At 36.7% G+C, this 17,094-nt stretch overlaps 1 protein-coding gene across 4 annotated transcripts in view; it reads left to right on the top strand.

Moving 5' to 3' along the window:
- Window positions 1-17,094, top strand: part of gabrg2 (gamma-aminobutyric acid type A receptor subunit gamma2) — a 44,755-nt gene that overhangs the window by 12,168 nt on the left and 15,493 nt on the right. For all 4 annotated transcript variants that reach the window (XM_042008880.1, XM_042008879.1, XM_042008878.1 and 1 more), the window contains exons 4-6: window positions 2,008-2,228; window positions 5,379-5,461; window positions 7,194-7,331. In XM_042008880.1, coding sequence (XP_041864814.1) covers window positions 2,008-2,228; window positions 5,379-5,461; window positions 7,194-7,331 — 442 coding nt within the window. The remainder of the gene's footprint in view (window positions 1-2,007; window positions 2,229-5,378; window positions 5,462-7,193; window positions 7,332-17,094) is intronic.

The following is a 17,094-nucleotide window of genomic DNA, read 5'->3' as shown; positions in this document are numbered from 1 at the left end:
TTCATAGTGTAATCATCATTGTAATCATAAACCTCTCTAAGAGGGGATAATTTGTGATTGGCCTGTTTCTACAATGTTTACTGGAGGAGCTCTAGACTTGATTTCAACAGGTTTGAAGATCTGATTGTTGTGACGGTTTAATTAAAACCTGAGTGCTAGCTGCACTCTTTTATTTTCAGTACTGTTTGTTTGTCACTTTTTCAAAAGGAATAAGAGAAAAATCTTATTTCTCAACCAGTTTTTCCACTTACATCTTACCCAGTTTCACTTTATTTTCTGCCAGTGTGTGAGTAAAACTGCTGATCTGTGTCATATTCCAAACACTCTTTAAGTACATTCACATTTGAATTTACAATTTTAATTTTGAAAGAGAAAAAAAATGTGTTGATTCGTGAAGAAAGACCTCCCTCTACTTTGCCATCTGATCAATTAAAATCTGTGCAGCAGCAAAACAGCATAATGCAGACGAAGCAAAAAAATCTAACCGAATACTTCTTAAAAATCTGCTTTGTTTATATATTCATTCATGTTTTTTGTACCCTTGCTGAGAACCAGAACCCCTTGTTATTCTGCAGGGCATTCTTCTCTACATGGCGATGATGTTCCGTTTCACTAAGTCTTAGCTAAAACACCCACTCTCTCGTAAATGTAGTCAGAAGCATTGATGGGATCAGTTAGAAAATGTGTGTTTATCCTCATATTAGAGAATCGTGATAGGGCATTATGCTGACATGAAAGGTTGAGTGAGGGCTTCACATTTATATGTAGCGTCTGTAGTTTGGACAACTGTGTTCACACTGTGCCATGACAAATCTGGTTGGGTTTGATAGCTTTACTCAGAAGCAGAGAGTGGATGGATAGTGTGTGGGTGTGCATCTACTCTAATCATAAACACAATTTTGATTTTTTTAATTATGATTTAGGAATCTGAGATATGGCAGCACTACAGTTTGTGAGTATGAGAGAGAGGAAAGGGATGGAGCAGACTCAGAGAGAAGGAGGTCAATGTTTGATAGATAAAAAGAATCATTAATTAATGCATAGACATTTATTCAGCTCTGAGGGAGCTGCATAAAGATCCTGGTATTCAAGCATTTTCTCATCACTGGAAATATATTGTCTGTCCCTTGTGAAAGAAAAAGATGGGAATTTCGCCTGGTGAAAATATTTTTTCAAATCTTGTTTGGAACACTTTGGCATGGATTTAGACTTTATTGTTGGGCTAAGCTTTGCCAGGAATTTAATGCCTATATGCCCTCTTGGCCACAAATCCCCATATTTTCCCTCTCTCTCTTCCTCTCTTTCTCTCTCTCTTCTGCTGTATATCCCTTTGAACCTCAGGGCTCAACCAGTCCAAATAACAAAATAAATAACAAAGCTCCCTCTGTTTCACTGCCTCCCCTTTCCCTCTCTTATTAGACCACATCTCACATTTTTTTCTCAGCTCTCCAGCTCTGCCTGTGCCTCCATCTCCCTCGGGCCTACTGTGTATGTTCCAACTCTGCTTTCACAAGGACTGAATAGGAGACAAAGCTCAGGACAAATTGCTGTCAAAGCAGCCAGGTTATGAAGTTTGGTAATGCTTCAGTCAAACAATGAAAGATATTAATTGCCCCATTTAACATTTAATTTTCAGGTTCAGGGTGTCAAGATGGTCTTTTTTTTAAAGTGGTTATCCGGGAACAGAAAGGCTTCTCGACCTGAAAGGACACTATCTTGTCTAAATAAAAGGTGCTTGCCAATGTGTTCCCGTATTGTTCCCACTAGCATAGAAGACTTCCCTTCAGACAGAAAGCAAAGGAAGGCTTTTTGAGCTCATGTTTTGATTTGGTTGTAGTGCATCTCTAAGTTAAAAGCTTGCATTTCCAAGGTCTGGAGGCAGGCAGTAGAGTTACAAAGGCTATGCCCAGACAAAGACTTGTATCCAGTGTTATACTGAAAAGATTAACCTTTGAAACTGTACTTAAACATAGAATTTAAAGTAAAACTTGTGTTTCATGTTGTCAGGAATACACCATCGACATCTTTTTTGCTCAGACCTGGTACGACAGGAGGTTAAAGTTCAACAGCACAATGAAGGTTCTTCGCCTCAACAGCAACATGGTTGGAAAGATCTGGATCCCAGACACCTTCTTTCGCAATTCAAAGAAGGCCGATGCCCACTGGATCACCACGCCCAATCGCATGCTTAGGATCTGGAATGATGGAAGAATACTTTACACGCTCAGGTAAGACACCAGGATTCCCTACAGCTTGTCTGTCTCCACAAGTTCTCTTCAAATCACTGAATCAAGTTTCAATTAAAAAAATGTCAAAGATATGACTAAGACATGTTTACTGGTTTCCATCCTCCTGGCCCCTAGTTTCTAATTACCACATAACATCTCTATATAGATGACCAGGTTATTCATGTTCAAGGTCGGATAATACTATTTTAGGATATTTTAAATTATTTTATCAGTTTTTAGTGTTTATTATTACAAGAGATCTTTTAAGATACCTAATACGATAATGTTTTCTTATTCCTTTGCTTCCTTGTATTTATTTTTATTAATATTTAAAGACCTGATCCTTTAATGCTTTAGGCTTGAAGGTGTGTTGGAACACCAGAGCCAAGGTGTGCTGCTCACCCCTTGGCTCTGCCCCCCTTCATACAGTTATTCCAGAGGTATGGTTCAATCTCTTTTCCCTGACTTTTTTTGAAAAGCATCATGGAGTTCAGGAAAGATGATCAAATAAATTTATATGCACCTTAAAAAAAATTAAACCATAGTACAATGAGAATCAAAGCACACTGGCATTAAGCTATAAAGTGGGTCTGCAGTACTAAAACTACTAATGTTCGCTATATATTCTACAATTAAAAGGCAACAAAATAAAAAATGTTGCTGTCACAGGCTGTTCACACTTACCTTCCTGTCCTCATTTTTATCCAGACAAAAATCATTTAGTCTGATTGTATTTATTTAATCAAGTGTCACTTTGCAAGTTTTACTTCAAAAGAATCATTGAACTGAATGATCTCCTTGATTTGGTAAAAGCTGGTGCAGTGTTTCTCATGCTAAAGGACATAATAAAGGGAGCACTAAGCTTCATTCATTGGTATTCAAACAGCTCTTATCATGGCTGCTCCTTAAATACATGTGGGTAATTTCACTCAGTGGGAAACCTTCCTAAGAAAGAATGAACATTTGACTAGATCCCAGGTTTTTTCTTTGTTCTGCACCAGATTATGATCTTCATTTCAACTGGTTGTCATGTCAAGGTAAACTTGGCTCCTGCCACATTCTGCTTTGGACTATGATTTATGTTTCTGCTCTCCCAGTCATGGCAGGGTCTTTTGTTTGGCTGAATAAAGTTTTGTTTCATCTACACCTATCTATATATGTTTGGGTCCAATTTTTTCAGACACATGAAAATGTTCAAATTAGAAATACAGTGACACCATACACCTGTGGTGGTGGTATCAACTGGTAAAGTTAATTTGCTTGAAACCTGCCAATGGAAATGTGTGTGAATCATATTTCTTTGTTGTAGCTATGTAAAACATATCTGCTTTTGCTAATGAGTGAAAACCTGGCTATTAGATGTTAGTCATATTCAGACAGACATTCATTGGATATCAAATATTTTTAAAGGCATTCTGATAAGATGATGAGTCAGCAGTGACACAGTTATTGTGTGACTAATTTATTTTATGCAAACAACATATTCTGTTTTACTGACAAGCATCACAAAGAACACTCAAACATTTTTAATACTCTATATTTCATTATATTCACATATTGTATTTCTTCTTTTTTGGTTTTGTTGCTGATGTTTTCAGCATTTTAACATAAAATGTCTAACTAGTTTAGATATTTTGAATTTTGGTGGGATAAATACTTTGCTATTGTAAATGTGATGCTATTTCTTCAATTTAGCTCTTAACACTGCTCAAAAAAACATCTGCTAATTTCTGATGCTATAATGTTATGTGTAAACTGGCACTGAATCCCTTTTCTAATGACTCTGCAGTAACTGCTGGTTTTCACTCACCTCCAGCTTGGCGCAGCATCAAAGGTTCACATGCTAATTTTCAGTAAGGATTCTGCAGTAAGATCCCACAAAATCAGGCACAGCTCACTTCTTCTTTACATAAAAACACACCTACTGAACATAACATCACACATGCAGGCTGTGAGACTGATGTCAAGACTTTGCAAGTGAAAAGAGATGAGATCAATTGTTTTTCTCTCTTTCTGTCATTAAGACAGCTGAAAGCTTATACTTCTGTGTGGGGCTGATATACCTGATACTTCACTCAATGGGAAAGGCTTTAAATGGATTGTTGTAGTAATTAGAAGTTTAAACACACTTTGGTGGAAAAAAAATGCATTTGTGAAGTAGACATTGGCAAGTAGTGTTTGAACAGTGATTCAGACATTTTTGTGTGTGTGTGTGTGTGAATTCAGAGGTCCTAAAGGGTCAGATCTTTTGTTAACCTTTACTTGCTAACAGCAAACACAACTGTTGAATGAGATATTGTTTCTAAGTCCTCATTGAGGTCAACAGATACTAGTAATGCCAGTGCTCCCAATCAGCTTTGATTGTGATGACTGGCCCCTGCTCCTCCATCAGTCCATCACTAACAATGTGTGTGTAATAGAAAGTATTGTGAATGTGAATGAATTACTGATTCTTATGAATATCAGTGTAAATAGTAATGCGTCACTGGAACACAAAAACTACTTTTCCTTGTACTGCTTTTTTTAGCTGCTCTGGTTTTGTATGATAATATCAATATTATATCAGCTGTAAAATGACTGACTACATTAGTTATGATGTGGTGTTTCTGAGTGAAAGAATTATGTGACGTGTGCCACACGGATCAAGATGAAGAGGGAATATTAATTATACTTATTATCATGTTTGCACGCCATCATAAATGCAGCGGACGTTTTTAGTGACACCACAATATATCAACAGTGAAAATAAGAGAGAGAGTGAATTCTGCTGGACTCAGTCAAGCTGTGATGGATGTTTTCCTGAGCAGAACACTACCCCTCCACTTCATTAATTTGTTAAGGAACTCAACTTAAGCACTGGTTAATTAGGATGGCTGCTGTGATTCCTGAGCACAATGATACATGACAATAGCGAGTCATGGATGAGTGAAGTCATTTAAGGTCATTCTCTCATTAAATGGAAGTTTAATGACTTTGCCTGTGAACTTTTTCAAGTGTAAAGAAAAAAAAAAGAAAGAAAAGTTTGCTTCTGTGCAAAAACATCAGTTTAGTCTGTTTTAGTTTAGCATTAGTAATAAAGCTGGGCATTTTTAAATTCTGTGAGAGGGCTGTGTCTCTGTTTTAATGAGTGCAAATTTTATGTCTCCGCAGGTTGACCATAGATGCTGAGTGCCAGCTTAAACTGAACAACTTCCCAATGGATGAGCACTCCTGTCCCCTGGAGTTTTCAAGCTGTGAGTTTGGCCGTGTGCTTGTACCCTGCTGCTTTACCCCCTCCTTGTCCTTTTCTTACACATTTCAAATACACATACACAGATGCAATATGGTCACAAACATGCAGGATATGAGCAAAAATACATATATTTCACTTTAAGGTGTAACAATTGTAACAATTTATGGATTTTTTTTCCAAAGAAGTGGAAAAGCCATTGAGCTGCACACATATAAGCACAGTCTAACATACTGGATGATACTCCTGGGTAGGCACCTTTTTCTTTGCTAAAATTCTACTTTATTCTGTTTTTTGCATTTGGAAATATTATTCTTAGAGAGATTTGTAAAAGGGACCACATGACTCATTCTTTCCATGGAAAGAGAGTGTGGCAGGCAAGTTATGCCAATGAGCCTCCTATAGATATACAGAGATGCATCATGGGATGTTCTCCAGGGAGAATGCTTCCTGAATAGCTCCAGAGAACAAGAAAGAGAAACCGAGGGGGTTTGCAAGCCTAAAAATGGAACAGAAGCATTCATTTAAATTTGATGAGAGCCGTGGATGTTTTCAGAACTTTGAAAATTGCTTGATGCACAGTACATGAGCTCGGTCTCAGAAGTTGCAGTGAGAGCAGCGTGCCGCTATTTATCACGCGGCAAATTATCTCAGCACGTGCCGCAAAACAACAAAGCGTTGGTGGAGGAAGCCTCTTTTGCAACGGTTAAGATTGTAGTCAAAGAAGATCAAACTACACAAGGCAGCGGTGGTTCCAGCTAAAAAAATAAAATCACATTGTCAGTGTTGAAGGTTATAGCAGCTTTGAGTGAAAGTGAATTCATGACATTGAGTTTCAGGAGCATCCTCATTTATGCTTCCCAGAGGGACGTTGAATCTATAATATCTTCTGGATGCGTTAGGAGCGAGGCAGCAGATTGTCTGCATGGATGGCTGTAATGGGGGAAATAGGAAACACCTTTCATCCCCTGTTACAATGCAGCCCACCATTACTGAGCACTTAAATGATAAAATCATTTAAAGTTTGCAGAGAAGAAAGTTTACGTGCATTATTCAAGCAGCAGCTCATCACTTGTAGTATAGTGAAATCTGAAGATCTCCATAGTCAGGCTATTACACCTGTGATGGGGAATACTTAGTCCAGTCATTGCTGTTACCACAAAAGAGGATTGTTGTAGCTCTTCTTTTGTTTTTCCAACCCTGCATACCACACAGAAATTCAATCCTAAGAAACATGATTTGATTATGATAAGATAATTGCTTTTCTAAGTGAATCAGTTCTAGACAAGTAAGATTGCTGGTGGGATTGTTCCAACCATAGAGGATAAAGGCTCTAAACTAATGACGTTATTGGAATTCTAGTTACTTTGGGTTTTAGAAATCTCAACAACTTTTGTTTTACATTTAGCTCAGTGTTTTAGATACAACTTTTCTTCCCACTCATGAAGTGAATGTTCCCCTACATGTAGTTCTGGAGTCTGTTATACCATGGTGCTTTCAAGAACAAATGTATTTCCTGACAGGATGACTTTCTGGATATGGATTACTCTAAAATTAATTTAACTAAACTGTATGTTTTTTTTTCTTTTACACTGAACACTGTGGCATCCGATTCCCAATTTCATAACAGAGAGCTCATTTAATAAGCACTTAAAAGGGAAAGATATTATAGTGTTTGTCTTTTTGCTGTGAATTTCTGCTCCTCCCTGACACCTTTACTGTTTTCTCTTCTTTAGATGGCTACCCCAGGGAGGAGATTGTGTACAAGTGGAAAAGGAGCTCGGTGGAAGTTGGAGACATTCGCTCATGGAGGCTCTACCAGTTTTCCTTTGTGGGCCTGAGGAACACCTCTGAGGTTGTCAGGACTGTCTCAGGTAAGACAGCAGCCTATTCTTTTCCCATCAAACGAACACTTTATGTCTTTATTCAGTAAGGGTTGAATAAATTCATTTGGACTGATGCAGTAACTATACCAAGAGACTTTTATTCCTGCTGCCAGAGGCATTTAAAACTATCTCTTAGTGCAGATAGACCTCTCTGCATTGTGATTCTAAGGCCTGACCTTGCATGCAAATCCATACCACACTCTACTAAATTAAGTCACACACTGCCAGACTGCTTCAGAACTGCTGCTCATCCTCCAGATTTAATTCTGAACGATGGACTGATCTGGTTTGCCTCTGCTCCTATGGGTTACACCAGGTTAAGAAGCATAGACAAGATCCATTTTGTTTCTTATCCACTTTTAGCTCCCACTGCCTTGTCTTTCTCGCCTACGCTTCTTTCCGGAGTTCACTGTCCTTATTGCATTCTCTGCTATGATGGGTGTATGAATCTCTCAGAATGCAGTGCCAATTTAAAATATCAAATAACACTAAGAAGAAAATAGTGCATCATTGAGGTGTTTTTATGGTGTAGTGGCTGGATTCTAGTCAGAGAAACAGCAGCCTTTTCTGGCCAGTTCAGGATTTTAAAACACAGTAAAAACTGCTCTGGCACACATTTGCTTATTTGTTCATGTTTATGCTCATATTGGTGAGTAATGTATGTAATATTTCTCAAGGAGCTGTGCATTTCTCTTGCTTGCCCCTGGTGTGAATATAAGAAAGGCTGCTGCAGAGGTTAACTGTGGCCAGAGAGAAGTTCATTCTCATTAGATCATGCAAAGTAAATGTTATGCAATTGAAATATACACTTATAAGCACTACTTTAAAACTGCTTAGCAGGAGATGTTGCAATTTCAGCATTTATTTAACATAACTTTCAAGTTTAGAATTCTGCTTTTTGTAATGACTGTCGTGTGACAACATAAGGGAAGAAGTGTTTTCTTTTTAGCCTTAACTTAGTGTTATTTTAATGAGAGAATCAATTAATTCAAGTGCATATCAGCTATAAAAAATTAATAGTCTACTTATTCTTGCGTGTTTTTTTTAAATTAGTGTCTTTCAGATAGTTTTGTTTGAAACATACTACTTCCATTAAGCATCCTTCTGCTCCGACTATCTCATGGAGGTAGGTGGCTTCTGAAGTAACTATTAATGTGAGTTACTGATTTATTAAAAACTGTTTTTAGTGTGCTGTATTTATTTTGGAAATATCTGTAGACAAAGTCAGCCTAAGTTGTAGGGTGTTGAAGGATAATTGCACTGTATGGAAATGAGCTTAAATAAGCAGCTAACCTTAGAGCAGTTTTGGATGCGAGATGAAGGAAGAACTCTCTTTTTTTCTGTTTTTAATAAAACCATTTTTATTAAATTGCATAATTAAAACTATAAAATGTTTTGGTTTTAGCTTAAATTTCATCTGAAATGCAAAGGAACTTGCATGCTATGCAAAGGAGTAGCAGTCAGAATAACAGTGTTCACCCAGCTATTCTGTAATGTCCCACATCTGAACACAGCCACTGCAATGTATCAGAGCTATGCACCCATTTACATGGTGTGTAAAGAGCATGCGTGCTGCAAGACCAAATGCTTGAACTGCAGTGCTGCAAGTGAATAAAGTAAAAACAAAAATGCTAGTAATTTTTATTTTCTCTCTTTGGTCAAAAACAGTGTTGAATTGACAGCATGAAAGGGGAATGTTTGTAAGAGGATTAGCATTTGCTGAGAATTTGCAGGATCCTGAGACTCTCTCTCTCCCTTTGATCAGGTTTGTTATTTCCACAAACCGCCATCTGCTCTCTTGTCAGAGCAGAGAACCTTGACTGTGGCTGAGAGACCTCTTGTCTCATTTTGCAATCAGTTTGGGAACTGACCTGCTTCAAGATTTGTGAACACAACATCTGCCTCAAAGAGCACTCAGTCAGGGCATCATAATAACCATGACATCCTAAATACTCACTGTGCAAGGAGTAATGCTCTTGGAGTTGCAGGACGACATTTATTTATGCTGTCATTGTTGGGGCTGTCACAATAACTGCAAATTTGTAACAATGAGGAATTGATCTGCCAATGGCAGCAGATGGCGAGCAACCGCCACACTTGCAATGTTCACTCTTGTTCTTTTTATCATGATTCAGTTCGCATTTACTGAATGTTAAAGAAATGCTAAATAAAACAGTTAAATCCTAACCTGTTTCAAGAGGAGAAAGCATACTTAATGAAACACACGGAGGATCTCTGCAGGTAGGGCACAGCAGAGGTGGATGGTTGCTGCCTTCCAGGCTCTGTCGCAGGATATCCCAGGATGCACAAGGGCCTGATTATCTCTTCATTTCCCCCCATAAGTTTCAGCCTCAGCAGGCCTTTCCCTATGACCATTTGAGGAGAATGTCAGATGGGCTTCATGTTGTAATCTACCTTTCTAGTTCTCACAACCCTTCACATCCGTATATTTCCAACGGCTTGCTTTGAGGGGTTGAGATGTGTGTATTGTAAAGAAGTAAAGAAGAAGTATAAAAGTTTAAAAGAAAAATTCTAATATTTATTGAACTTACTAGTCATGAGAGCTCTGCCGTTGCTTCCTTCATGGAAATAAGAGAGGTTTAACCAAGATTTAGTTTCTGTTTGGTTAACTTCAGAAAACTAAATCTATGGGTAATGTATGAATGAACTGGTGACGTGTCCAGAATGTGCTGTGCCTTCCACCTGCTAATTGCTGGGATAGAATCCAGCTTTCTCACGATCCTGAATTAGAATAAGTGGTATAGAATAAATATGGATGGTTTTGAAGGTAGTTGTGGTTTGGGTACAGCAAAGAATTTAAAAATACAGGCTCATTATATACACTTACACTTTCCTCACTTTTTTTTTTTTTGTTTGTTTTTTTTTTTTGCTACACAGATACAGTTTAAGCACAGCATGTCAAGATCAAACATCTGAAAGGAAGAGATGGCAGGAGGTCCCAATCCACAGGCCTTTGTAACTCTGAACACTGTTATGTAATAAACTGCTAGTTCCAGTGTTAGTTTGTTACTTACTTTTTCATGCCACTCTCTCCTGGAAAGAGTTGAGGTTAGGTAATAAAGATAAAATGGTTACGGTTTGAATAGATGAATATGGCTAATAATTCATATTTACTATTGATTCTTTTAAATTCCTATCAAATCACATTAATGTTGTCTAACTAAAAGAAAAAGAAAAAAACTGCCTCCGAGGGAAATGTTGCCATCTCTGAGTTGGGCTGGTTAACCACATCTTAGAAAGTGCAACTGTCTGTTCTACGAGTTTCTTCTCCCACTTGTGGGTTGGGAATGTGGTATGCTAACACATAATGTCACCATCGGAGAACATTTGTGGTTTCATGGAGTTTATTTCAGTCTTTTCTAATAAAAGTTGTCCTGTGTAAAAACATGCACCAAGCGGTCCTAAACGAGAGTCTGTATTTAAGGGGTGATGTGAATATAGTAGATCCCTGTCAGCTAAATGGATACTGTACATAGACATGTCTTTGTTTGCATGGGTTAAACTTTACTTGGGTATATTTTTTCTTAGAAAAACATCCTTTATATTTCACTTCAAGAACCGTTCTGACTCTGTCATATTGAATAAAAATAGGTGAGATAGGCCAATGGAGGGACGGCCTGATCCAGACGTTGACAGCTGATTTAAATAGTTGGAGCCATTTTGTTAGACAAGCATATGTCTTCCAGGCTCAATGTGTCACAGTACTCCTCCTCTACACAAACCAATGTTTCTTTTCTGAGAGTACCATCAATTTAAATAAAAGAAAACAGATTATTAAAAGTTATGCATGATAAGAAGTTCAAACTGCGTAATGTAATGAAAGAGAGAGTAAACTATGCAGTATGTTTTTTTTCTACTTCTTCTTCTTTTAAAGCTGTTTGCTCTGTATCTGCTAACAGATACAGAGCATTTAAACGTTGAACATGTGAGCCACTAAGTATGCTGTTAACCTCTAAACAAACCTCTCGGTTACTGGGTTAAGCTATATTCTGGGAGCTTTGCTCTTATCTGTCTGCTGGGCAGGAGTTCAGGCATGATCGGAAACATCATAATGTAGACGAACATGCAACAGAGAAAACTAAAAGCTGCAGAGAGAAGAAGACAAGGCAAGTGATAGAAGACAATTCATGTTATATCCATCTATGAAGGTGAGATATATGTAGTGTGAGACTATGGATTTTACTAAAAAAAAAAAAAAAAATACTAATCTTTTTTACTAATAAAATCAAAATCTAGTAATAATGTTGTTTCTTTTTTTTGTTTGTTTTCTTTAACATTCACCAAATCTAAAAAAGTGTTAGCCTTGATTCAGTTGCAGTAGAAGAAATATCTGGAACTCCACTAGATGAAGTAGTATATACACAGGCTTTTTGCTGTCTTTTTCCACACTCATAATGATCAATTTCTATCCAACAATAACAGTGTGGATGCATTAAAATATTCTAGAATGAGGTAGTTTAATAAACTAAATGGAGGTAATGGAAGGTGTATGACAAAGGGAGGGCCAAGATGAACACGTGATTAGTTTTTTTTAATAAAAGTGTTTGGCCTCTTCTACTGAAAGATGTACATTAATTGCAAAATACTATCACAGGGCATCTTCCACATTAAGAGAATAAATAAGCATAAAAACACCACTTAAATGGGCGAGAGGCTTTTCCCTTTAAGCATAAAGGGAATCGATGCCATTTGCTGTTTTTTTTCTGTCTTTGCATTGCAACTATCACTTTAGTCAGCATTGAACCATGGAAGGGTTTGGGCATGAGGTAGTTAATTTTCTGTCCTGAGCACAAATGTACCCTGTGTGCATCGGTGCTGCCTGTCTGTCTGTGTTTGACAGTATGAGTGCTCCGGACTGTGCCTTTGTCCATGAATTATTGCATGTTTTAATGTCCATTTGCTTGCATGCACATTTTAGTCTGTGCATTCCACTGTTTATGAGCCTTTTTTATGTATTGGAAGCTATTCTTAGAGTGACCTTCCAAAAGCCGTGCCATGCAGCTCTGTTGTCTGTGTGCGGCCGCCTGTGTGATTCAGTTTGAGAGCAGAAAGCCCAGGGACACATCAGTGGCCTTCTCCCGATTACTGAGCTGCACTGTCTCCACATGATTCTTTGATGGGGCAAATCTGGAGGCATTGTGGCTGAAAGGAAGCGCCTGAGCTTAAAGAAGAAGTTAGTGATACAAGCATGCACGCAGTGTAATAGTCCAGCAACATGCTACACATGTATCTGTAGCTTATGCATCTTATGCATTAATTTCCTGAAAGTTTACCTTCTCTCTGATACCACATTAGGGCACATATCATGTAATGGTGGCCTGAATTTGAATATACATCATCAAGTCTTTGAGTTGTGTTTAAGGGGAACATTAAACTGTTTTATCAGAGCTGTTTGTTTTTTGTAGTACTCCCAAAAAAAAATGATGTTTTTCTTTCTTTTTTAAAATGGCAAATCATTCAAATATTGAAAAAAAATATATATATAAATAAAACTAAAGAAAATGACAATGTTGTCTTGGTGGCAGTATGTGTATGAAATCTCCCAGTGGTGGTGTGATAATGGTAATGCCACATCCAAGTTAAATGGTAGCAATCCAAACCAAATTAATGGGGAAATGTTATCAAATTCCTCAAAGTAAATGATGCCACAGAGACAGGAGTGTTTGTCACTGCTTGCCTGGTTTAATCAAGAAAAAATGGAGGGAGACAAAAAGCAATAACTGAAATGCCAATGATTTTTTATTGTTACTGAGACACTGAATCCCTAATCAAATAACCTTTGAAAGATCCAGCATGCTGTGTGAAAGTATTTCACTTTCCACTGGATGAATTGATTTAATTCTCTGAATATTTTACAAAACTATACAAAAATAGAAAGCCTCCAACACAAGATCAAATAATATGTAAAGATAAATGTAATTGGACCAAGCTCAAATATTGCTTTACACCTAACTTCATGTTTGCTGTCACATTTTCATCATTAAAAGTGACAGAAACGTACATTATGTTAAATATACCTACAGCAAAATGCCTTTTGTCCCACTTAACTAGCCTTACAGACAAGGATTGTATTTGTGGTCTTCTCTTAGACAATTTTTAGCTTTAATTTTACTTTAAATATGTCTGTTATTATTTCTTAAACTGTCAACAATTTGAATGGTCTTTGTTTTTTTACCTAAAAATATGAAGATGACCTTTTATAAATATCTTGCATTTCAAGCATGTTCAATAATCTGTAGACTTTGAACATAATTCAATTTAGTGCAAAAAGTCAGTTGCTTTGCTAGTGTTGGTTTAAAGAAAAGTTGTAGAAATATTAGTGAAAGTTATAAAAATAATAATACCAACCTTGGTACATTGGCAACTGCTTGTTTTAGTGAAACTATAGCAGTTTTGTAGTGTTATTAGCAGAGCTGTGCCTTTGTGTGTGTTTTTTATTCAACCTCCGATTCTCTGACCTCTGTTAGCAAGACGTGACATGAACGCAAATAAGTCCTTTCATTACAAACCTTCAGATTCTCCACTCATTACCCTAAATTCTTCAGTTAAATATCATTATACAGTGAAAAGACCAGAAATTCTGTCGCTCTAGTACGACACTGAATTTTTTCAATGTTATGTTTGCCTGAATGTTAGATTTTAAATCTCACTGGCTTGGCAAATGCTGCATTTATTTGACATCAGATCTGACAGAGTTTGTGCTAGTTACAAGTTAAAATTTAATACCATTACACTAATGTTATAACACGTGTTTGTTACATGTTTAAGCAGATAAAAAATAAACACTGTTCCATTTAACTGGAATAGTGCAAATATTTGTGCAGAAGACAGAAGAGAAGATTGTTTTATAGTTACCTTACAAAAAAAAATGTCCATGACCTTGACTTGACTGCATATATAAACAGCGATTTACCCAAAGCAATGATATAATGTATGCATTTTTTTCACCCCACGTTAGACGTTTGACACTTTTTAAAGGTTAATAAAACTGTGAAACAATTCATAAAAATAGTTTCTGAAATAAATGTTTTCTCTCATCTTTTCTTCTCTTCATCCCCTTCTTTCTAACTCTCTGTGAGGTCCCTCTTGGCCTCTGGGTGATTGTCAGAAGAGGAAAAAAAATGTTCTGACTCAGCTGAAATCCTTCTTTTGTCACGTTAAATACAAAGTTGCACTCTTCTCCATCACACCCGTTACAACTTTCCACATACACAGTGTTATTCTTACAAATGTTTGCTTTATCAAGCCATCTACCAGCCTTTTTCCCCACTCACTCTAACAAAAACATCATTATATTTTGCATCCTCTTTATTCCTGTGTCCTACATTTTTTATGTGTTTCTGTTGACAGTTTTATAAGCCAGTAATTAACACTGGAAAACAGGGAATGGTGAGAAAAAGCCCAGGAGAAGAAACTGTTTTGGAAAAACAAGCCACTTATTTTTTCCCTCTACCGAACACAGCTTGCATATAAAAAGCACCTATGGGGCATAGATTTAAAGAGTTATTATTGTGTGGTATCTTTACTTGTCAGTCAACTTTGCATCCTGTAAATGTATGTAGGTCATGGTGGACAGATAATGAAGCACACTGGAATCTCAACTGAGAAACAGCTTATGAAATGGAACGAAATGAAGTCATAGCTTCCTGGCTTAATGCAAAAATAAAATTTCTTTTTATACTTTTACCTCCTTTAGCTTCACCAAACCTTTCCACAGCACAAGTGTGGTTGCAACATGAGTGAAAACTGCAAGACTAAAAATCATGGTCAAAATTAAGCTCATTTGCTTAGGAGTGAAAAACAAGCAGGTATAAAATAGTGACATTTTATTATTTATGAATTTATTTATGGTCAGAAGGAGATAGATAAAGGTTAAAAGAGTCTTAAAGGGGTGAAAAGAAAGGATGAGTAATAAAAAAAAAATGCTCAGTCATTACTAAATTATATCAAAGTTGTCAGCAAAGATGTTAGAGACATTTTTATCCTTCTTCATTACTGCAGGTGTAGACATTCAGAAACATAAGTCATCTGAACAGTATAAAAAGCAGAAAGGTCAGCCCTGGGTTTACGTGGTTGCTTTCAGATTTCATCAACCTGAAGGTACAGAAGTAAAAAATGGTTTCACATGCTGTTCTTGATGATGAAAAGTTTTATTTTATGCTTTAAGCAATAATATTTCTTCTGCTGGAAATACAGCCAACTTGAATACCACGGTTGTTGCTAGAACTTCTTCTGCTTCTGAGATTGCTGCCGCTTCTGAACACGTCCTTTTCTTCTTCTACTGTAACTAGGGCTGGGCAATTAATCGATAAAATCAATTAATCGAATTTTCTGTTGATGTTGGTTTATTTTTATGAAAATCTGGATTTCCTTTTCCTGTTTTATATGCACCACAAACGCTCTCCTTGCTCTCCTTGGACTTAATAGTCAGTGGACGAAGCCTACCCTCCACACCAGAACGGTGTTTGTCTGAAAACAGACATACAGTGAAGAGAGTGGTCCCTCACGCCTGAAATTTAGCTGTGCATTTAAATCCAGTGAAAAATGCTTCTCTCTTTGAGATGCAGAAGACAACTTCAGCCCACAAACTCTCATTAAGCGATGACATAATCAGGGGAACTATTTCTGCAGTGGATCCCATATGATAAGGATCCAGATGGAAAGAGATCGTGGATGCAGTTGTGTTGCATGTCTCTATGCAAGATATGAAGCCATTTATATGGTGGAAAAGTTATGACGTCATTTCCTTTCTTTACTGTCATTTATTCATATAAATCAATAAAATACATTTTGCATGCAAACACTTTAAGTTTAACATTGTTTTTAATACGTTTTATAGGTTTTTAAGTTAAAAAAAAAAAGGGAAAAAAAACTATTCAAACTGGAAATCAGATTTGGTTTTATATAAAATCGAGATTTTAATTTTTTACCCATATCACCCAGGCCTAACTGCATATACTTATTGTAGTATATAATCTGTGGTGTGGTATCAGTAGGCGAATTGACTATGGCTACAGGACTCAGTAGAACTTCATACTATTTTGCTATTTTTCCTTTGAACGATTGTAAAAGATTATAAACTAAATCATAAAAACATCCTGCTATATTGTCAGTAAGTAGGTCTTACATCTGTAATGTATAATAAAAAGATACAATAAGAAAACTGAAAATAATGCAATAAGAATATACTCCACATTGTTAATGTTTAATAGGCAACATTTGCTTTGCTTGTTGACCATCCAGAGTTGTTTGTAGTCCAAGCAACATTCACTCACTGAAACATTCACACAACGTCCTAAGCACATTTTTACCATACACACACACACACACACATTCACATGCTGATTATCCATCAAATAAAGTACAGTGAAAAGTACAGAAAGTTACAGTCATTTCATTTTATGAATTCTACTGTAAAGGGTTTGGGTATGAAGCTGCATAACTAAGACCAATAGTGTAATTTACTCAATATTCCTGCACTAAAAAGAATACACATATACATGTCTCTGCTTATCAGATAAAATGGTTCATATGAAGGGTCATTTTAGAGTCTTTTTCATTCTTGTCAATCAACTTATTAGCCTGCAACCCTGAGCTTCAAAGTTATTAGACATAAGGAAAGTTTTTTTTTATTTTTATTTTAGTCTATATTCTCCGTCTGGTTGTGTTATGAATAGCACAGAGGGGAGTTTTCCCATTAATTATGATTATAGGACATCACCAAATATAG

The sequence above is a fragment of the Melanotaenia boesemani genome, chromosome 15 (genome assembly GCF_017639745.1).
Source record: "Melanotaenia boesemani isolate fMelBoe1 chromosome 15, fMelBoe1.pri, whole genome shotgun sequence".
Taxonomy (NCBI): domain Eukaryota; kingdom Metazoa; phylum Chordata; class Actinopteri; order Atheriniformes; family Melanotaeniidae; genus Melanotaenia; species Melanotaenia boesemani.
This window is presented reverse-complemented; position numbering and strand designations above follow the sequence as displayed.